The sequence below is a fragment of the Natrix helvetica genome (assembly GCF_964273705.1).
Source record: "Natrix helvetica genome assembly, chromosome: 11".
In the NCBI taxonomy this organism is placed as follows: Eukaryota; Metazoa; Chordata; class Lepidosauria; order Squamata; family Natricidae; genus Natrix; species Natrix helvetica.
Window position 1 is genome coordinate 2613334 of NC_138562.1, and position 22132 is coordinate 2635465.

General features: G+C 46.4%; 1 protein-coding gene across 2 annotated transcripts in view; it reads right to left on the bottom strand.

Moving 5' to 3' along the window:
* The window catches only part of ZDHHC15 (zDHHC palmitoyltransferase 15), a 42320-nt gene that overhangs the window by 17775 nt on the left and 2413 nt on the right, over positions 1–22132 (bottom strand). For both annotated transcript variants that reach the window (XM_081963716.1, XM_081963715.1), the window contains exons 2-11: positions 18787–18813; positions 17533–17627; positions 15884–16004; positions 14389–14458; positions 13577–13609; positions 11358–11478; positions 9504–9636; positions 8622–8748; positions 3036–3148; positions 1079–1162 (exon numbers count right to left, since the gene is read on the bottom strand). In XM_081963716.1, the coding sequence (XP_081819842.1) occupies positions 1119–1162; positions 3036–3148; positions 8622–8748; positions 9504–9636; positions 11358–11478; positions 13577–13609; positions 14389–14458; positions 15884–16004; positions 17533–17627; positions 18787–18813 (884 nt within the window). In that variant the 3' untranslated portion in view covers positions 1079–1118. The remainder of the gene's footprint in view (positions 1–1078; positions 1163–3035; positions 3149–8621; positions 8749–9503; positions 9637–11357; positions 11479–13576; positions 13610–14388; positions 14459–15883; positions 16005–17532; positions 17628–18786; positions 18814–22132) is intronic.

Consider the following 22132-nt stretch of genomic DNA (forward strand, 5'->3'; position numbering starts at 1 on the left):
CTGAGCTTCCCAACATGACACCCACCAGCACAGCGGTTAGAATGCAGTCCTGCAAGGCAAAACTCACTGCTCCCTCCAAGGAATTTGACCCTCCCCAGGCTCAAGGTTGACTCAGCCTTCCATCCTTCTGAGGTGGGTAAAATGAGGACCCGGATTATTAGGGGCAGTAGGCTGACTCTGTAAACTGCTTAAGAGAGGACTATAAAAGCACTATGAAGCGGTATATAAATCTAACTGCTATTGCTCCCTTCCCTGCCTTTCCCAACTTCCTTCCTTCCTTCCACAGTCCCTTCCCCTTTTCTTCCTACTAAGCTGGGGTGGTGCAGTGATTAGAATGCAGTGTTGCAGGCTAACTCTGCCGACTGCCAGGAGTTTTATCCTGATGGGGCTCAAGGTTGACTCAGCCTTCCTTCCTTCTGAGGTGGGTAAAATGAGGACCCAGATTGCTGGGGTGCCAGAGGTTGACTCTGTAAACCACTTAGAGAGGGCTGTAAAAGCACTGTGAAGTGGTATATAAATCTAAGTGGTATTGCTATTCCTGAGAAGCAGGTGGTGTAGTCCAGCTGATTTGGAAGATGCTAGGCTGGGGGGAAGCTACTTCAAAGTGTGGTGTATAACAACTGGACAGCCACTTGTCTGGGATGGTGTAGGGTCTCTTGGTGTGGTAGAGGGTTGGACTAGAAGACCTCCAAGGTGTCTTCTAGCTCTGTTGTTCTAACTCTTGTGCAAGGAGATGGCATCTGGGGCTTTATTGGCTGCTTTTCCTTGCCAAGAGAAAGTTAATAGATTTGGGCAAACCATATTTCCCACAGGGGAATCATAGGAATTTGCAACTCCTGTGCTGGGGGAATATTCTACCACAGCCAAGATTGTAGAACACAGAGTAACATTGTTGGAAGGGACCCTGAAGGTCTTCTAGTCCAACCTGAGACCATTCCAAATACATGTTTTTTTTCTTGAAAACCTCCAGCAAAGGAGCCCTCATGACTTCTGGAGGCAAGACATCCAGATCGATATCTGATGGGGAGAAACAATTAACTGAAAAAGGAGTCCTTAAGCTGAAGAAGAAATCACTTACCAGAGCTCATGAGTTGCACAACCTCAGCTCTTCAAAGCTGCTACGTCTCCATTTCAATGGAAAGGGAAGACCCTTGCTGGTAATCTAGACAAACAAGCAACACAAGGCCACTCAGTAAGACAGAGACTGCTCTTCCTTCAGAGTTGTGTTCCCAGTAGTTGTGGAGCCCAATTTTTCTAGGCTGGAGTGGGGTGGGGGTCTATTTGGCTTGGGATGGTCTGCTGGAGACCCCCCCCCCTCTACCAAGTCATAGGAAGACTGCATGTCCTTCGCATGCAACTAGAATTCGATACAATTACTGTGATTACTTCCCAATTCTGCGTTTAATAACGGTTCCCTTTTAAACTATTCAAAAGCATAAAAAGTATTTGGAAGGTTTACGACTTCCAGAGTCTGCGTTTGTATACATCTGTGGGTAAGGATGGGCACGTACGTACTCAGCCTGCCTTTCTTAAGCTTTGCCAAAGATGCACTTGAGATCTATAGCTTGCTCCCCTTCCAGCCAGGCTTCTGTGCTGGGCCATTAACATCCCCCCACCCCACCCCAAGCAGGGAGACAAGCTGTTCCCTAATCCTGCAATCAATCTGATCTTGATGGCAGCCTCTCCAGTCCCCTGTTGAATAGGGCCTGATTGGTAAACAGAGCGGCCTTCAGTTGGATGCAGAGAACAGGAGTAACTTTTTAAAATAACTGATTGCAGCCCTCTTCATCTCACAAAACCCTGTTTTTCAAGCAAAATGTAAAAGGAAGAAGGGACCCTGCACTGGGACCACTGGGGACGCCTGCAGAAGCCTTGGCAAGAACAGCAGCATGGGGAAACCCACCCACCCATTGGGAGGGGGAGGGGGGACTATTGTGGTTTGCAAAGTATGTGCCATGTATGTATGCATGTCCACAGAAGACTCAACTTGTATCTATATCGTATGTAAACTAAATGAATAACTGCAGGAAGTCAACTCAAGGCTCGACTGCTACAAAGTGCCCTACGTGGGGCTACCCTTGAAAACTACTTGAAAAGGAAATGGTCCAGAATGCAATGGGAAGCCTATTCTCCAATTGTTCCCTCAATCTGCTTCAAGGATGAGGAAGGGGCTGTTTCTGATGCATAAGGACAACTGGCACAAGGACTCTCCCTCCCTCTCCCCCACCCCAATCACTTTTGGATGTCTGATGCCCATTTTTCTCTCTTTTTTTTCAATGGACAGAGCAGCGTTTGTCAACCTAATGTGTGAGTGTCAAAACTGCCATCTTACACCTGTGGTTCCCATTTGCTAGCTGCCAGTCTGTCCTGAGCTCTGGGGGGAGGCAGCTGGATGGGAAGTGGGGAAAGCTAACGATTCGTCGCACCAAGAGACACAACCTCAAGGTCAGAGAGCTGGGAAAGGCATGTACCTCTGCGCTGCCCACTCTACAGTTGAAGAGACCTTTCCCAAAACATCTTATCTATGATTGGACAAGGAGGGATCAACAATGGGAAGAAGGGACAAACAGGGAAAAGTTAACTGGGGAAGTTTGGCAGGTGATCCTCAGTTCTGGCTTTGCTGTATTATAATCCACTTGGCCTTTAGTGAACCTTTCACACCAAATGGAGTCGAGGGTCGTTCTTGCTTAAGGGATCAAGTTGGGGCAGGACTGACAGTGTGGATTTCAATTCCCAGAATTCCCCAGCTAGCAGGAACAGTGGAACTGAGAAATGTTGACTTAATGGACCCAAAGGAGGAATATCCTCTATTTTTGATAGCTACATCAAAGGTGTAAGCAGAGAATTCCACCCATTGCCTCCCGTCTGCTGTCTTGAGGTCCACACAATGGCATTTTGCAGTATTTGCATCCGTTTGTTCAATTCTCCACTTTGTCCCAGAGCTCCTTCCCCATGACAGCCCCCCCCTTCTCTCTGCACCAACGGCTCATCCTACATCCCACCCGGCACCCCCTCAAAGGCTGGCGTGCCCTTACTGTGCTGGCTGCCATCTTCCATCCCGTCTTCCTCCCATTGCTCCTCGTTTGCCAGCAGGGGGTTCCGGGCTTCACTCTGGGTTCGGATGGGGAAGGAGTGTCCGTCCCCCTGGCTGTGGAGAGAAAGGCAGCAGGGAGGTGAGGGAGGAGCCCCCAGAGAGAAGGAAAAGCCAACCAGCAAATCTGGGCAGATCTGGGTCTTGTTGGCATCAGGCACCGCGAAGGAGGCTCTTCCAATGCTCACCAACCTCCCTTCAGAGGGTCCCAACCTATAACCCAGCTAGATTGAGTTGCTCTTCCGCAGAGAAGTACAGGGAGTCCTCGACTTGTGACCGCAATCGAGGCCAAAATTTACGTTGTTAAGTTAGACATTTGTTAAGTGACTTTTCCCCCATTTTACCACCTTTCTGGCCGCAGCTGTTAAGTGAATCACTGCAGCCATTAAGCTAGTAACGCGGTTGTTAAGTGAAGCAGGCTTCCCCATTGAATTTGCTGATCAAAAGGTTGCAAAAAGGGTCACGTGGCCCCAGGACTCTGCAACCGTCATGAAACATGAACCAGCCAAGGTCTGGACTCTGATCACATGACCTCAGGGTTGCTGCAATCCTCCTAAGAGAGGGGAAGGGCCACGTGGCTTTTTCCAGGCCATTGTGACTCGGAACTGTTGTGAGTCGAGGACTATTTATGTGACAGTCAAGGTCTTCCTAGTGCAGCCCTGGACCTCCCTTGCCCTTCCTTCCCTGCGTCCGGCACGTCCCTCCAAATGGACAGTAACCAGCTGGCCCCTGACTTGCGACCACAATGCAGCCTGGAACTTTAGTCTTAAGTTGTTGCGGTTGTAAGTCAAGACATCACATGAGATCCAATTTTACAACCTTTCTTAGGATGTTTGTAAAGTGAATCACTGCGACCATTAAGTGAATCGTATGGTCATTATGCAAATCTATCTGGGGGTGCAGATAACTAATAATCTGTCCTGGTCTCTCCGCATGTCATCCTTGTTGAAGCGTACAAAGCAGCGTCTGCGTTTCCTGCATCGGATGAGGAGAGCACATCTTTCTCCTTCTGTCCTGGCCACTTTTTACAGAGGCTCCATTGAGAGCATTTTAACAAACTGCATCCCTGTTTGGTTTGGTGGCAGCAGTGCCTCAGATAGAAAGTCCCTACAGAGAGTGGTGAGGACAGCGGTGAAGATTATAGGAAGCTCCCTTCCCGTTATTCAGGATGCTGCTTATAAGCACTATGTGCCTAGAGCTCAAAGCATTGTTAGAGACCCCACACTCCCACTTTACGGTCTATTTCTGTTGCTCCACTTTGGGACGAGGTTTCAAAGTATTTCTAGACTACCAGATTCTGCAACAGCTTTGTTCCTTATGCCACCCATCTGGGGCAGCAGGCGTAACTTTGAGGATGGATTGTAAGTAGCTTTTTTGAAGTCCATTGTAACTTTGAAGGGTCATTAAGTGTCTATTCATTAAGCAAGGACTACCTGCAGTATTTGCCTGATATAAACTGGCTCCAGACCCAGTTTATGACCCATAAACTGACCCCAGAGCAGAATGTCTCAGCACCTAAGTAGGAACTGCAGGGGAAGGGCTGTTGCCAAAGATGTATTCTCTAATGCCTCCAGAAGGGTCATTGTCTTTAAACTAGAAAAAAAAAACCTCAAGAAATTCCTCTCCTCCTCTTTAACAAGGAAACAGTGGAACATCTGCTGGTTTTCCACCATGAATGCAACAGAACCTTTACGGAAACAGAGGACTAATCCAAGGAGTCACATCAGCAACAGGGTTACCATATTTTTCAGAGTATAAGACGCACCTTTTTTCCTCAAAAGAGAGGCTGAAAATCTGAGTGCGTCTTATACACCGAATACTGTATTATTTTTTTTGCCTCCCGGAGCCCCGCCCCCTTCACCAAAATGGCCGGGCATAGCCTTAATGGAGGCTTCCAGAGAGATCCTGGGGGCTGGGGAGGGCAGAAGTGAGCAAAAAACGTGACATTTTTTGCCCCCAGCAGCACTCTTTAAGCCTCTATAAGGCTATGCATGCAATTTTTTTGACAAAAAACAGGCCATTTTTGCTCGTCCCCCCCCCGAACACTCTGCAAGCCCCCCCAAGACTATTCATGCCTTTTTTAAAAAAAAGAACGGGCCCGTTTTTGTGAAAGGATGCTAAGGAGAAGCCATTCTGGCAGGTGGACACCTATAGAATTTTGAAAGTATGTCACAGGTACCTTCACAAAATGGCCATGAAGGGGCTCTTTAGCAGAAGGTAAAGCAGGAAGTCGGCATGGGGTGCTCCTTTCACACCGGCAGACACTGAATAGGGTTACTTTGGCCCTTGGTCTAGCCAGGTGGGCAAAGGTAAAGGTTCCCCTGTCCAGTCATATCCAACTCTAGGGGGGATGCTCATCTCCACCTCCTAGTCAGCATTGTCCAAGGAGATTTCTGTGGCGCACAGAACACTTGTCCTGTTGTGGCCTGCCAGTGGCCAGGGGAGCTGGCAGCAGATTCGGACAGTGAGGAGGTGGGGTGGAACCTGGGCCAGTCCTGGAGTTTGGGGAAGGCTCCAATGAGGGCTCCGTATCGGAGGCAGAGAGGGGGCTGAAGCCGTATGCCAGTTATCAGTTGCCTTCGGAGTCAGACATCAGTGGGGCAGAAGAACAGCTGGAGCCTGTTCCCAGTGTGCGCATGGGCAGAGCTGCCAGACGAAGGGAACTGCTAAAGAACAGGGGCCAATTTGGGAGTAAAGCCACAGGGGGACGATGAATGGCCCCTCCAGAGGAAGTAAAAGAGGAATGAAAAGGGAGTGGAGTTTGTAGGAGACAATTAATTCGCTTAATTGGTCTGTGACTCTCCGAGGCTCCTTACCAAGATCTGCAGAGATCGGCCTGGCAGCTCTCCAAGCCAGAGAAGATCTGTGACTGTAAATCCTCCATTGAAAGACTTTGATGGATGTGAATGAGCAGAGTTCACAGTCAATTAGTAAAAGGGTTTTTTGTCAGGACAAGGAGTTTGCTTCAGGCTCTTGGGAAGCCTCGGTCAGAACAGTTACCTTTCCAACAAAATGGTACCTATTCATCTACTCGCATTTGCATGCTTCCCAACTGCTAGGTGGGCTGGCGCTGGGTCGAAGAAGGGAGCACACCCCATCATGCGGCACTCAGATCTCGAACACGAGCTGCCAGCTTTCCAGCTGAAAAGCTCAGCGTCTTTAATCACTATGCCATCCCATCCCTTGGCAGAAGGGCATCCTGGGGAAAATACCAGCCATGCCAGCAGATTTCTTTTCACAAAGAAGCAGAGCAGCTTCTCCCTGTTTGTTTGTTTGTTTGTTTGGATTTATATGCCGCCCTTCTCCAAAAGGACTCAGGGCGGCATACAACATTAAAAAACACACATCCCAAAAGTTTAAAAAAATTAAATCCATATCCAAAAAAACAAACCAAATTTAAAAAACCAATAGATTTAAAATAAGTTAAAATTAACAGGCCAGGCCGGCTTGCTGGAAAACTTTTTAGGGCGCGTCGGAAGGACCGGAGGTCAGGGATTATGCGAAGCTCCGGGGGCAGCTCATTCCAGAGGGAAGGCGCTCCCACAGAGAAGGCTCTCCCCCTGGGGGTCACCAGCCGACAATGCCTGGCCGACGGCACCCTGAGGAGGCCAACTCTGTGGGATCGCACTGGACGGTGGGAGGCTACTGGTGGCAGTAGGTGGTCTCGCAGGTACCCTGGGCCTAAGCCATGGAGCGCTTTAAAGGTCATAATTAATACCTTGAATCGCACCCGGAAAACAACCGGCAACCAGTGCAGGCCGCCTAAAAGGGGTGTAACATGGGAGCACCTAGGTACCCCCATGACAACCCGCGCGGCGGCATTCTGGACCAGCTGAAGCCTCTGGGTGCTCTTCAAGGGCAGCCCCATGTAGAGGGCATTGCAGTAGTCCAGGCGAGAAAGGACGAGGGCATGAGTGACTGTGCACAGAGCATCCCGATCCAGGAAGGGGCACAACTGACGTACCAGGCGAACCTGGTAAAAGGCCCCCCTGGTCACGGCCGTCAGGTGTTCTTCTAAACTAAGCCGCGTATCCAGGAGGACTCCCAGATTGCGAGCCTTCTCTGAGGGGGCTAAAATTTCTCCCCCTATCGTCAAAGATGGAACAAGATGTACAAATCGGGATGACGGAAACCACAGCCACTCAGTCTTGGAGGGATTGAGCTTGAGCCTGTTCCTCCCCATCCAGATCCGCACACCCTCCAGGCATCGGGACATCACGTCGAGGGCATCGTTTGGGTGGTTTGGGGAAGAGATGAAAAGTTGGATATCATCAGCATATTGATGATACCGTACCCCAAAACCACGGATGATCTCGCCCAGCGGTTTCATATATATGTTGAACAGCAGGGGTGAGAGAACCGACCCCTGGGGCACCCCACAAGTGACGCGCCTGGGGGTCGATCTCTGCCCTCCAGTCAACACAAACTGCGACTGATCCGACAGGTAGGAGGAGAACCACCGTAAAACGGTGCCCCCCACTCCCAACCCCCCGAGTCGTCGCAGTAGGATACCATGGTCGATGGTATCGAAAGCCGCCGAGAGGTCTAATAGGACCAGGACAGAGGAGCAGCCCCTGTCCCGGGCCCGCCAGAGATCATCGACCAACGCGACCAATGCCGTCTCCGTGCTGTACCCAGGCCTGAAACCCGACTGAAACGGATCCAGGTAGACAGCTTCATCCAGGTACTGGGGAAGCTGACGTGCTACCACACTCTCGACAGCCTTCGCTACAAAGCGAAGGTTGGAGACCGGACGGTAGTTGGCTAAAGAAGCTGGGTCCAGGGAAGGCTTCTTAAGGAGGGGCCTCACCACCGCCTCCTTCAAGGCGGTGGGAAAGAACCCCTCTCTCAATGAAGCGTTGGTAATCGCCTGGAGCCAGCCTTGTGTCACCTCCCGGGAAGCCGAAACTAACCACGAGGGACACGGGTCCAGCACACAAATGGCAGCACTGAGTCTCCCCATAATCCTGTCCATGCCTTCGGGGGTCACAGGGTCAAACTCATCCCAGATTGTCTCCTCAAGATTCATCCCCGTCGGCTCGCCCGAATCTACCCAGTCAGAGTCCAAGCCTGTCCGGATCTGAGCTATTTTATCCTGCAGATACTGAACAAATTCTTCAGCTTTACCCTGCAAGGGGTCTTCCCCAGTTCCTTGGTTAAGTAAGGAACGGGTCACCATGAACAGGGCGGCTGGGCGGTTATCTGCGGACGCGATAAGAGCGGAAAAATATTGCCGTTTTGCCGCTTCTATCGCCACTAAGTAGGATTTAATATGAATTCTTACTAGTGTTTGATCAGATTCGGACCGGCTGGCCCTCCAGCCACTCTCTAGGCGTCTTTTCTCCCTGGCTCTTTTTAAATGAAAAGGAAGATATGCAGAGCACCCAGACAGGTTCCTGCTGCCCCATGGCTCCGGGGGTCCTCTCCCCTCCTACACAACCCCAAACCTCCCTTTGGGGGGGGAGAAGGGAGACGAGGGAAGAGTAACTCAAATCCTGTCTCCATGACTGGTGGGTTGCTTTTTACTTACCTGGACTTCACCGGGAATAACCAGAGACTCTTCTCTTCCCCAAACACCTGCTGGAGGTTTCTGAGAAAGCCGAGGTTGAAGCCGTTTTTATCAGGGCCGCCAGAGAATACAGGAGCCGAGAAAGCCTCTGTGGCAAAATAGAAGGCTGTCTCAGGCGCCGGAAAGTGGGTCCCGATAAAGGAGGGATTTTCGGGGCTTTGCCTGCTAGAAATCAGCTGACACCTCAAACCATCCTGCGGGTTCATCACAGGGGAGGAATCTGAGCCAGCATTTTCACAATCTCCTGTGCTTAGAGGTCAAACAGCTTTCCTGCTGAAGGTAAGGAGGATCATGAAACACAGAATAACAGAGTTGGGAGGGACCTTGGAGGTCTTCTAGTCCACCCTCTGCTTGAGCAGGAGACCCTATAGCCGTGATGGCGAACCTATGGCACGCATGTCACAGGTGGTACCGGAGCCATATCTGCTGGCACGCTGGGCCAGCTGGTGGGGGACGGACGCCGTTTTCACTCTCCCCAGGCTTCAGGAAAGCCTCTGGAACCTGGGGAGGCTGAAAACACCCCCCCACCCATGTGCAGGTTGGCAGGGCGCATTGAATTGTGGGTGTGGGCAGTCTCTTTGAAAGCCTGCAGTGATGGGGCACCCACAGCTTGGAGGGTTTCATGTCCTTGGATTCCCAATTCCCTTCCGACCCAATGATTCTAGGAATAACCAACAAATATGAAGGAAAAAACATGTGCATAAGGATTCCAGGATTCCAGAATGGGGAACGGGAGCCATTCTTGGATTCTGGAATGCGTCTCCATCGGTTTGGTTGCCACACATGGGCCGGTACAAAGCTGCCTCGCCCATAACTTTCTTCTCGAAGGTTTGAACGCCTTACCTAGAGTCGATCTGTTCTGACTGACGAGCCAGCAGTGGTAGCCAAAGAGGAACAACAGGCTGACCCAAAACATGACTGCCACAAAAAGAAGAAAGAGGATGTGGAACCTGGAATGGCCACTGGTCGGCTCCATCTGCAAAGGAAAGCGAGAGAAAGTCAAAGGAGAGACCCGGAGAGGGTCAAAAGGGCAGGTGGCAGAGGTGACATTCAGCAGGTTCTGACCAGCTCTGGAGAAGCGGTAGCGGAAGATTTGAGTAGTTCGGAGAACCAGCAAATACCACCTCCGGCTGGCCCCGCCCCCATCGATTCTCTGCCTCCCGAGTCCCAGCTGATCGGGAGGGAATGGGGATTTTGCAGTATCCTTCCCCTGCCACGCCCACAAAGCCACGCCCACAAAGCCACACCCACAGAACCGGTAGTAAAAAAAATTGAATCCCACCCCTGGCAGGTGGGTTCCTTTTTCCTGCAGGTCTGGCTTTGGCAGAGGTTGGAGGAGCAGGCAATGCCCCTCCCAGACATAATGGGAATGGCTCAGTTGCCATCCAGATGTGGCTGAATGGCGTCCCCCTCCCTTCCTCCCTGACGGTCTTTGCTTAAGGCTATTGGGAGTTAGATACCGTTAGATACAGTTGTTAGGTGAATCTGACTTTGCTTGTCAGAAGGTCACCAAAGGGGATCGCGTAACTCCAGGACGCTGCAACCATCATAAGTGTGAATCAATCGCCAAGCACCTCAATTTTGATCACATGACCATGGAGATGCTGCAACGGTTGTAAGTGTGAAAAAACTGCTCGTGTTACTTTTTTCACTGCCGTTGTAACTTTGAATGGGCACTAAACAAACTGTAATTCTAATTCTAATTTCCAGTAAGTTTATAGGACAGGTATTCATCAACTTACAAAAGTTCATTTAGTGACCGGTCAAAGTTACAGGGGCACTAAAAAAGGCACATGACTATTTTTCTCACTTATGACCGTTGCAGCATTCCCAGAGTCACGCGATCAAAATTCAGATACTTGGCAACTGGCAGGTATTTACGACGGTTGCTACGTCCAGGGGTCATGTGATCATTTTTTGCGACCTTCCAATGAGCAAAGTCGATGGGGAAGCCACATTCACTTAACAACCATCTTACTAACCTAACAACTGCAGTGACTCACTTAAGAACCGTCTCACCTAGCAACAGAAACATTGAGCTCAATTGTGATCATAAGTTGAGAACTACCTGTACTATTTCTCAACCTTAGGAAATTTAAGATGCGTGGACTTCAACTCCCAGAATCCCCAGCATGGAGACACTGAAGCCCTGACCACAAAGCAGCTGAGGGAGGGCAGGACAGGAAGCAATGGAGAGAAACTAACCAAGGAGAGAAGCAACCTAGAACTAAGGAGAAATTTCCTGACAGAGAAAACAATTAATCAGTGGAACGAATGGCCTCCAGAAATTGTGAATGCTCCAACACTGGAAGGTTTTTTTAGAAGAGGTTGGCCAACCATTTGTCTAAAATGTGATAGGAAACCCTACACCTGCTTGAACAGTGGGTTGGACTAGAAGACCTCCAAGGTCCCTTCCAACTCTGCTACACCAATACTGATTACAAGACAAAACGGCTGAATGAGAGGGGAATATGATCCGTTATATATTTTGATGATAAATAAAAAAAGACACGAGCTTGAAGTAGAAACGAACTTCCCCAGTTTTGAAAGATTAGGACTGTCGTAATCCTTTGCGCGATGGCAACTTTCTTCTGTTTGGAATGAGGTGTGTTCCCCCTAGGACTGGTTTTCACCCCAGAAGATTTCAGACTCCCACGACATACAGAAAGGAAGCGGCCACCAGGCACCCCAACTTACTGTCCAGAATTTGATGAAATATTTGAAGACTGTTGTTGCAATAAACATGCAGTACAACAGAGAATAGGCTAAAAACAGTAGGAAGAACTTGTAGTTAGAAAAGCCGATGCAGTTGTTCACCCTGGAGGAAAAAATAAGAAGGTGGAATCAAAATACATTTGGAGAAATGATGCTATGAAAAGCAAAAGCAGCAACAAGCAGCCTCGTTTCTCTGATGCAGCCCAATGGCAACGCCCAGCTCACAGAAGAGTCCCTGCATACACCCAGTCCATGGGCACAGTCCCAACCCCTCTAATGCCCACCCTTCCAGTGGTTGGTTGCAGGCGGTACGCCCCAGTATGGGCATACCGGAGCCCACCTGGAGCACCGGGTACCGTTCCGATACGGTGCTCCGGAGGGCCCACCCACCCACCCGCGCTCCTGACCGTGGTTTAAAGCTGTCGGTGCTTCCGCGCATGCACATGGCACGTACAGTGCCTGTGCAATGCTCCGCTGAGCAGCTGAAGCGTCGTGAAGGCTTGTGGAAGCGTCATGTGAAGCTACAACACATGTGCGTGCCACACGCCTGCATATGGGTGATGCCAGGGCCGTTCCAACCATATTTGCCTCCCTCCCTCCAGCCTCCTCCCAGGTGTAACTGCCTCTTCCTGCCTCTCCCAGAAGCAGATAGACCCGGACTTCAGATCAAAGCTTAAACTGCCCCCCAAACTGGGATATGGTTAGACCTGACATCTTTGTTTTACTGCATTTTAGCCCTTGCTTAAGATAACTGGGATAGTAGTTTTCTTCCCTAATAATCTTTGTATTCTTCTTCCTCTTGGATATGGTGTCCAAAAAGGAAAGTCTCAAACATAATTTTAATTTCTGTATCACTGCAGAGAGCCAGGGCTTGACCAATCCTCTCTAGTGTCCAGCTAATATACAAGCGTTTTCAAAAAAAATTCTTCATTCCTTCTTCATTATTCAGATCTGGTTTTCTCCTTCCAGAACTTTGTAAATGTCCATTTCATTTCATGGTATATTCCAGCCTTCGTCAAGTAATTCTTCCTGCATCTTTCATCTAGTCATTCATAGAAAATGAACTATATCTGCACATATAAATATCTAAATCAGCATTTTTCAACCTTAGCAACTTTTAAGATACGTGGACTTTTAACTCCCAGAATTCCCCAACCATTAAGGCTGGCTGGGGAATTCTGGAAGTTGCAGTCCACACATTTTAAAGTTGCCAAGGTCGACAAACACTGCTTTCTGCAAGGCTCCAGGGAACGAACAAAATTTGAGAGGCAGATCTTGCTTTGCTCTATGGAAGTATTTTTCAACTTGGCTGGCTGGGGAATTCTGGGAGTTGAAGTCCAGACATTTTAAAATTGCTAAGGTTGAGAAAGACTGCCCTAAAATAGAAACCTAAACAGCCAATGCACGAAAATCTTTTCACAACATGCCCAAGTCTACTACAATCCTCTTTGGCATATTTTAGATTGTTTTTTTTATAATATGTATATATTTAAAATGCCTCTAGTTCAAATTTATTGGAAGACATTCTGGGTCTCCATTTTTGTGGAGAGTAAGGTCCAAGAAATAAAACCAGGTAGTTGGAACACACCTGGCACAACAGCATGGTTCCATTTATTATGCATTTGTGGAATTCCCCCAAAACATATTGGGGGAAATATACCAAAATAAGGAGAATCTGCACCAAAGAGAGGTACAATAAGAATTCCTGTTAATGGAATATGAGATTCTGAACCTCCTTTCCAGATTTGGACGGACAAACATTAAGAATGAACTTTTATACTTGAGATATAACACCCAGTCCTTCTTTCTGAGTAGCAGAAATGGAAATAGTGTAAACCCACCAATGTGATATTCCGTTTTCTTTTAGCAGGTCGTTCAAAAGTATAAATGGATTGGATAAATATTTCTCAAGGCAATGGGGAAAAAGCTGCAAAGCATTCCATCAAGAATACCATTTCACACGCCTAATGCACAATGGATTCATGGCACATTTTGGCACACTTTTCTGTGCATAGCAATTTGAAGGTGTGCACCGTTCGCATGGATTTTTATTGGAGTAGCTGAACCAAAGTTGGAGTTCTGAATTTTAAGCAGTGTTGGTGGAATGATCCGGTCAATTTCAGAAATTGATACACCTCTATCCCTGAGACACTTTATTGTGCATATGATGGATTAATGAAATGGTCCTCAAGAGTCCTTACCATGGGCAGTGATGGTCCATTTTTAACACGCACCTATTAAAAGAAGAGAAAAATGTCAGGAACCACACAGGCGGGGGCGGGGGGAGAAACAAACCACAGACTTTGTTCTTTTCTAGATTACTCATAATCGAGGATTCTGCTTCCTTTTTTAAAGACGAAGGTTCACAATTGCCAGGTTACAATTTCATTTCCCAGGAAGTCTCTGGTCATGATGCCCCCTTGTTAGTTTTTCTGTTATTGCACGTACAACACAGGACACGGTTGCTGCATCGTATGTCTTGATTATCCTTTGAAAAAGGGATTCTGTGTTTGCTACCAGCAGTTGAATGAATAAGGTGGTTTGCTTAGATATAAAGCCATGCAGAAAATTGCTCTGGGCATCAGGCAAACATTGCGGACAGTCACGATATAAACTTCATTTACCCCTGTAGTAGGGCTGTATTATCCTTCCCATCTTCTCTACCTTCTCCTCTCTATGGTATGTTGTATATTATGATTAATGATTATAACTATGATCTATGATACATGACCTATCACTTGTAGTTGGTATGCACATTAAGAACTTATGCACTGGAGACAAATTCCTCATGTGTCCAATCACACTTCACCAATAAAGAATATTCTATTCTACTCTACTCTACGTATTCTATTCTATTCTATTCTGTTCTATTCTATTCTGTTCAACCACTGTGCTGCCACCGCTAAAGCAAGCAAAATGATTTCTTTCTATGTTTCCAGTCAACAACATTCCTATGTAATTGTTGAGCTAACCTTCCAGCCACATTGCTTATGGATGAAAAGAATGAACTTACACAGCGCAAACTGAGCAATGGTGACAACGGTCAGGTTTGATGAGCTGACATCTGTCGCAGAATCGAATGGCTGGAAAAGAACATGACAAAAATGCCCCTAGTTAAACATTATCACGAGTGCAAATTCTGTCTTATAAACTTGTTACTAGAAACACCAAGGCATGTTTCTCAACGTTGGCAACTTTAAGGTATATGAACTTCAACTCCCAGAATTCCCAGCCAGCAAAGCAAGATTTGAGGGCTACTTTGAAGATAAGCGATGCCTTCTATAAAACCAGGGAAGCATAGGTGGGATTCAGCCGTTTCGGACCAGTTTGCCTGAATTGGTAGTAGAAATCACAGGTAGGCCTGCCCACCTGCTCTGGGCTCTATGTCATCCTATTTAGGGACGTTTTCAAGCCAAAGCGCATGCACGGAAGACCAAGTGCATGTGAGCACCCACATTTGCGAACCGGTAGGGAAAGAAAGTGAATGCCACCCCTGCAGGGAAGCTACACTTTCTAGGTGGCTGAATGCTACAGGAGAGAGATGATGAGACACGTCCTTCACTAAGGCTGAGCTGATGACTTTATGGACAAAGTCATTTCTTGACAACAGAAGTTATTTAACGCTTCTTTTTTCTAGGATGCTGTGTCAGTTTCCTATATTGGAGTGGGTCCAAAAGCCTCCAGCTTTTTTGGTAAAGCTTCTCTACCATGTCTTTTTTATGTGAACTAAGCTTCTCTGGTGATTTATTAGTCCCTGCCGGATACAAACGGCAAATTATGATGCTGATTTTCCATGGATTTTCCATTGAATTTCAGCATGTTAACTGTTCATCCTGGATATAAACGCTGCTATTCATCAGCCACTCCTATGAAATTAGGAGCAACAATCAGAAACAAGCATCAGTGCATCCAACAGTGGAGACCTTTACATTCCATAGGGGGGATGGGGGGAAGCAGTGGTGGGATTCAAATAATTTAACAACCATTTCTCTGCCCTAATGATTTCTTCTAACAACCAGTTCACAAAACTGCTCAGAAAGTTAACAACCGTTTCTCCCGAAGTGGTGCGACCTGGTGGAATCCCACCACTGGGGAAAAGTAATAATTAGATGAGCTTTTCTCAATCCTGCGCCCTCCAGATATATTTTGGATTACAGCTTCCAGAATTACTAGCCAGAAGGGACAATTTCCCAAGATCTGAATTCATCCCACCCCCTTTGCAATTCCAACTGGCAAGTAGAAATCACAGTGAAAATTTTAGCTAGGGTGAAAATGACAAAAGCAGCCAGGAAAAAGGCTGTAATGACATTTCAAGGACTGCATTTTGATTTTAAGAGCTGGAATGAACGAACGCCTTACCGCTCCTTCCCCCTTAATACAAAAGCCAAACATTTTGTTATTGCTGATTTGGACGATGCTCTTTGCCAACCCAAAAGTTCTTCAAAAGGGCGGTGTCAGTGTGGCTTGCGGCATAGGTGGACTTTGCCCAAGCCACGTTAGAAACTCACCGCCATTCCCTGTCCTTGTACAAACTGGCAACTTCCGGGCCATCTCTGCGAGGATCTGCCTCTGGCCCTCGGGCCTTTCTTCATCCTCATAGCGCTCCTTGTCAGCATAGGACATGTGGAACTGGAAGTAGAAGGAAGAGAGTGAAACACGCATGGCTGAAGGACAGAGGTGGGGAACTATGGCCCCTATATGACCTGTGGACTTCAACCCCCAGAATTCCTGAGCCTTCTGAAATCGTCTTGCTTGAACCTGATTGGTTATGGGGGGAATCAGCAGTGGGAGGCAGTTAAGGGAGAGAAAAGTTGAACTAAGGGATTTTGGCCAGCGATTCTCCAGTTCTGGCTATGAACTACTGCCATCCACTTGGCTTCTGATAAAACTATAGCTTTTCTCAACAAACGGAGCCAAGGGTCGTTACTACTTAGAGGTTTAAGTGGTGGCAGACCTGACATTGGGAACGGAGCTGCCCAGAGGCCCAGGTGTGCCTTTGTGTGTCCAAAAAATTAGCCATTGACAGACACCACCAGGCAACACAATAAATGCAGATTTAATGTCAGTTCAGAAGAGTGAGCAGGATCACACTCAACTTCTCTGCCCATTTCCCTCTGCTAGAATCTTCTTGATTCTCATCAATTAGAATTATTGAGTCTAATCCAATTATTGGTGCCCACCAGACAGCCTTACCCTTTGGTTACCAAGATGCTGATTTCACAATTAAAATATAGCAAAACCTGACCAAGCCATTCCGATTATTTCTGCCCTCCCATCAGCTCTACTGGTGGGGAAGATTTCACAGACTTCTTATTCACAGAGACTCTGCCCTTGTGGATCCAGGGAGTAGAAACTCTTGCTCGTCTCCTCCCATGGTGCCCTTTCCATGATGCCCCAAGACATGCTCTCTCACCCCAGGCATTTCCAAATACAAGAATGTTTGCATTTATAATTTTTTAAGGGATGCTAACCCCACACACATGTATCGGGTGGCCAAATATCTGCACTAAGTAATACAGTTGCACTGAATTTTTAATTGTCCTATTATTTTTTCCTCTTCCTCAATAACAAATTGCTGTGTTAAACTATTTCTCTTTTTTACTGTATTATTTTTATTGTCAAGGCTGGCCAAAGACCTTAATAGAGGTATTTGATTTATCTCAGGATCCCATGCTTTATATAGTGGAACTTGGTACTCAACTGCTTTGAAACTCATTGAATTTAGTACTCAACACATTTTGACATGAGAATTTTGTCCCAGTACTCATCGTTTGTTTGGTACTCAACACATAAGCTAGAACTTGTTGGAGTCAGTACATTATTCCTTATGGGAATAATCTGTTTGGTACTCATCATTTTTGGAACTCGTCGCGCCTCCCGGAAGCAATGAATGATGAGTACCGAGATACCACTGTAATTGTAGCTGCCCCCAAACTGATCCACTTGCTTTCTGACCATGAGGGCAGATTTAAAGTTATGATGAGACGTCTATTTAGATTATTCTTGAAGGTGTGCACACACCACTTCTGTTTTAGCTTCTCTCTTTATTTCAGCCTTCTCCAGACTACATTCTCTCCAGACATATGAACCAACTTTCAGCCTGGGAGTTGAAGGTCACACATCTGGTTGGTTCCTTTATAAAATCCCCGAGTTTTACCTTTTTGTCCGGTTGCAGTGGAGGAGTAAATATAGACTTCCAATACGTCCATATGAAGAATATAAAGATGATATGGAATACAGTGAGGTAGGCCACTGAAGAAGAAGAAGGAGAAGGAGAGTATTAAGCAAGGAAGCAGAAATGCCCCTTTTGCTGCTAATCCTTTAATGACTTTTACAGTAGACAACATAAACCTTTCTCAAAGGGACTCTATGCTTAAGACTGGGGAGAATCAATGTGGAGTCCGGGTTTATTTATTTATTGAAATGTATACGCCACCTGTCTCATGATTTGAAGCACCTCTAGTTAAAGCCTCAGGAGACCATGAGTTCTAATCCTACCCTAGGCCCCAAACCAGCTGGGCTAGTCACTTTCTCTCAGCCCAACACAGGAGGCCATGGAAAGGCAATGAAAAACCATTTCTGGAAAAAAACTTGCCAAGAAAACAGCAGAGACTTATGCGGGCAATCTCCAAGATTCAGACAGGATTTAACAGAAGAAGAAAAATGCTTATGATAGGAAGTGAGATGCTTCCAGGGGGAAAAAACGGTCATCCCGCGAGAAAGCAAGATACATTTCTCCCTGTATTATGAGTGTTGACTTCTTCAACTGGCCAGGAATACAAAAAAAAAAATGCTATAGTTTGAGATCCCTTTCAAACCCAAACTGCTGGGGGAGAGGGAGGGGGAGAGGACATGGATTCCATCAAGAAAGGGACGATGGAAGAAAGGAATCAAACCCTTTCCCAAGCCCAGAACGGCTAAGATTCCCACTCAACTGAAATGGGGAGCTGAACTTTATGAAAGCCACCCAGAGCTGCCCTGTAGTAAGATGGGTAGCCAAAGCATTAAAGAAATAATAAAATAAAATAATAAAATAAAATAAAACAATAAAATAAAATAATAAAAAAATGAAATAATGAAATGAAATAAAATAATAAAAATCAATTGCTCAAACTTCCTAGCTAAGCAAGCAATTCGAAACCGGATCCCCAAGGACTAGCTTCTTCTTTGCAAGTTCCCTTAATTAGTTGAATGCAACTTAGATTCTCCTACAGGGTCTTATTGCAGGTGAGGCCTGGTGACACTTTGCATTTCCATGAACCTCAACTGCAGTGTAAGGCTCCCATCAATGAATCTCTTTCTATATCTGTCAATAGTGGGATAATTATATTGGATTATCATTGTAGGTGACTGCAAAGCAATCTAGAGCAGAACAAAGTATAAAGATCAGATATAATAAATATCCACGTACCTTTTTCTACAGAGTTTGTCAGAGTCACTGAAAGAGAAAATAAGGACATTTCAAATGACATATCAAAGTTTCCACAAAGAAATATGCTTGCAATTATGCCTTGTCTGAAATTAATTTTTCTTTATGGGTTATAAATCATATTATTAATTCCACCACACTGATACTCACTTATTCACTTGATTTATTATCCTTATAACTGAAATGCCCCAAGAATCAAGAATGACACGTGGAGTTACTAATTACTTTGTTGTTGTTGGCCTATGGACAGAATTTTGCCAGACTAAACCAAGATTCTTTTCCAACAAGTTCATTCATGGGAAGGATGAGAGCTTTGGAGAGAATTCAAGTGGAGCTGGAGCTGGTTGCTGATCTGCTGCAGATTTATTAAAACCTTCCTTGGAAGTTCTACCCTACTCTTCCAATTCTTCTACTTTCATGAATGAGGTTAAAACCGTCTCTCTTTTTCCTCTGAATTGGATGGTTTTAAAAGATTACATCTGTTTATTTAATTAGCTACCATGCTTGGCACATGATATTAATAAATAAGAATAGCAGTTATAATTATAGATCACATCTAACTTTTGCTCCTTCCTCAACTAGGATCTGACTCATTTGCCTGCTTGCTTCCTTAAGCTTACCTGTGAATCAGTTTTTACACCAGCTCAAAGACATTCACACCTGTCCACATTTACCTGGACTGAGCTTTCATTCATTCCAAGAGGGCTTATCTTTTCAGGCAAAAGAAGGGAAGTCAAAAACAACCGTCTTTTCTGCTGTGTCACAGCTGTACTGCAAAAATAACTTGCCCTGCTCAATCAAAGCTGTTTTTAAAGTCCTCCTCTCCTCAAAAGAAGGTGAGCCCATGTGCGGTAACAAGTTGAAGCAAAATGGCTTTACGAAGCTTCCTCTAAACTGGAAGAGAGGAAAGCATTGTATGTTTACAAATATTTTGTTTCTTGCAGGTTCTTTCATTGGGCATTTGCTCATATTTTATCCTCACAACAATTAGGCTGAGAAGAAGATCCTCAAGGACTAAGCAGAGTATTTAAACAGAAGAGCGGCCAACATCTTTAAGGACTTGAGTGCCAGTATGAGGAGGTTCTTTTTGAAGGAAAGGGCAGAAAGCCATGAATGATCACGGCTTTACCTGAATAATCACAGGGCATCATGAAAATGCCCACAGAGTCAGAGCATTCATCCGTGCATTGCTCAATACAGGGCTATGCAGGTGACTTTGGGACTCCAATTGGAAGCCTGCTGTGAAGAATAATGGAAAGCAGGAGTGGCTGAGTGAGAGGGCTTGGTGAGGAATCCCACCTATTCTTTATTTCCAAATAATCAAATAATGCAGTAGCACATAGAAAAAACTGGATGCAAAGAAACGGCCGAGGGAAAATGAGTGCAATGAGAAAGGAAGCACTGACCTCCACCTGCAACTATCTCTCATAGATGAATTGAGGGTCAGGAAATGGTTGGGAAAACAGCAGCCACCTGCAAATTCCTCGGGATTTGGGAAGGTATTAAAAACTGCAAAATGATCTGCCTTAAAGAACTGAAAGATCTACTGGGTTCTGGATCAGGGGAAGTGATAGTACCATTTTTTACTGCACTAGTGAGGCAGCCACACTTGAAATACTGCTCCCATCTCTGGTCACCACGGTAGAGAAAAGATTCCGAGGGCCTAGAAAGAGTACAGAGAAGAGCAACAAAGAGGACAAGACACACCATAGGATGGATGGTTAAGGGGATGAGGTACGTCTATGAAGGGCTTAGGGGTGACATGATAGCGGCCTTCCAATACTTGAAGGGCTGTCACTGAGAAGGGGGGTCAACCTGTTTTCCATCGCACCCGAAGGCAGACAGGACAAGAGGAAATGGTGGAAGCTTGTTCAAGAAAGATCCTACCTGGAACTAAGGAGGGATTTCTTGACAGTGAAAACAACGGAACGGATCATCCCGGAGTTTTAGAATGTCAAATGCTGGAGGTTTTCAAAAAAATGATTAGACGTTCCTTGATCCAGGATGACAGAAGGACTCCTGCCCCTGTGCTGGGGGTTGGACTCAAAGACCCCCAAGGTCCCTTCCAGCCCTAGGATCCTACGATGCTGAAGTAAACGCAGTCTTATTGCAGACATTTCTGTAACCTTATCAATAACCTTCTTAAAGGGAATTCTGTGCGAATCTTTCGGCGGCTGAGTCGGTTGCCCCAAGGTCCCTGTTGGTGTTCAGCACCATCTCCAAATACTCTGTTCTGTGACTACTTGAACTCCTGAAGGGGCTCAACCTCCCCTGGTCCTGAGGCTGAATATTCCGTCTGCCAAACCTTCAAGATACAGCCTCACTTTTTAAAAAAAAAAAAGGATCTGAAAGGATAGTTGTAGCGGACAGCAAGTTCAAGCAAACTGTCCTTCCAGAAGGGCCCTTCTGCAACCGTTTATTAATTTTTACATTGTTTTGTGGCGTTTGGGCTCTGAAGACAGAAGGACACCAGACACCCAACTAGGAGTCCTGTTCATATTCCTTGCTTGGGTAGGAAGCACCTCCGGGAGGCACCCTTATCGCTGCACCTTCGTCTTACCCCTCAGGAGTATCATAGGAGTCGCTTCTGCTGAGACGCAGAATCCCTCTGCAGACTACACACACACACACACACACACACACACAGAGAAAGGCACAGGCTTGCCCACACTGCTGTTTGCCAAGGTAAATGAAGGTGGCAAGGCAAAGCTTTCTGGGGCAGCGTGTATGTGCATGCACACATAATAGGAAAAACTGACCTGGAGGCAAATTAAAACTCAAGGATTTTCTGTGTGTCTATGATTCAGATTCAGTTTTAATTAACTGAATCTATGGGATTCTTAACAAACCACCAGCTGCAATAATTCCCGGGTAAATGGAGTGGCTCACACTTGCTTTGAAACCATTTCCCTCCTTAAATGAAGGCTGGCTGGTGGTTGATAGCATTGTTCCCTCTCTGGTGCCATCAACTCCAGGAGCCCCTTGAAGAGAAAGGGGTGTTTCCACCTTTAGAGTTCCCTGGGGGCTTTTTGGTCCTCTAGGAAGCCCACCCTTGATTTCAAGTCCTGGCTTCACCTACTGGTGGCTGGGATGAGGCCCCTCTGTAGCCGACCTTCTCTCCCAATTCTCCAACCAGGATCGTTATGTAAAGGGATGAGCTATTTTCTGGAAACTAAGAGCTTTAGTACCACTTTGGTTTTTGCTCCGGTCTATCTAGGAGGCCACACAAAGGAACAAGTCACAACAGAAGATGGAATTGTTGCAGATGTCTCACTTACAGAACTCGCTTCTGATGGATTAGGGTCTGGGGGAGTTGGGGATATCTATC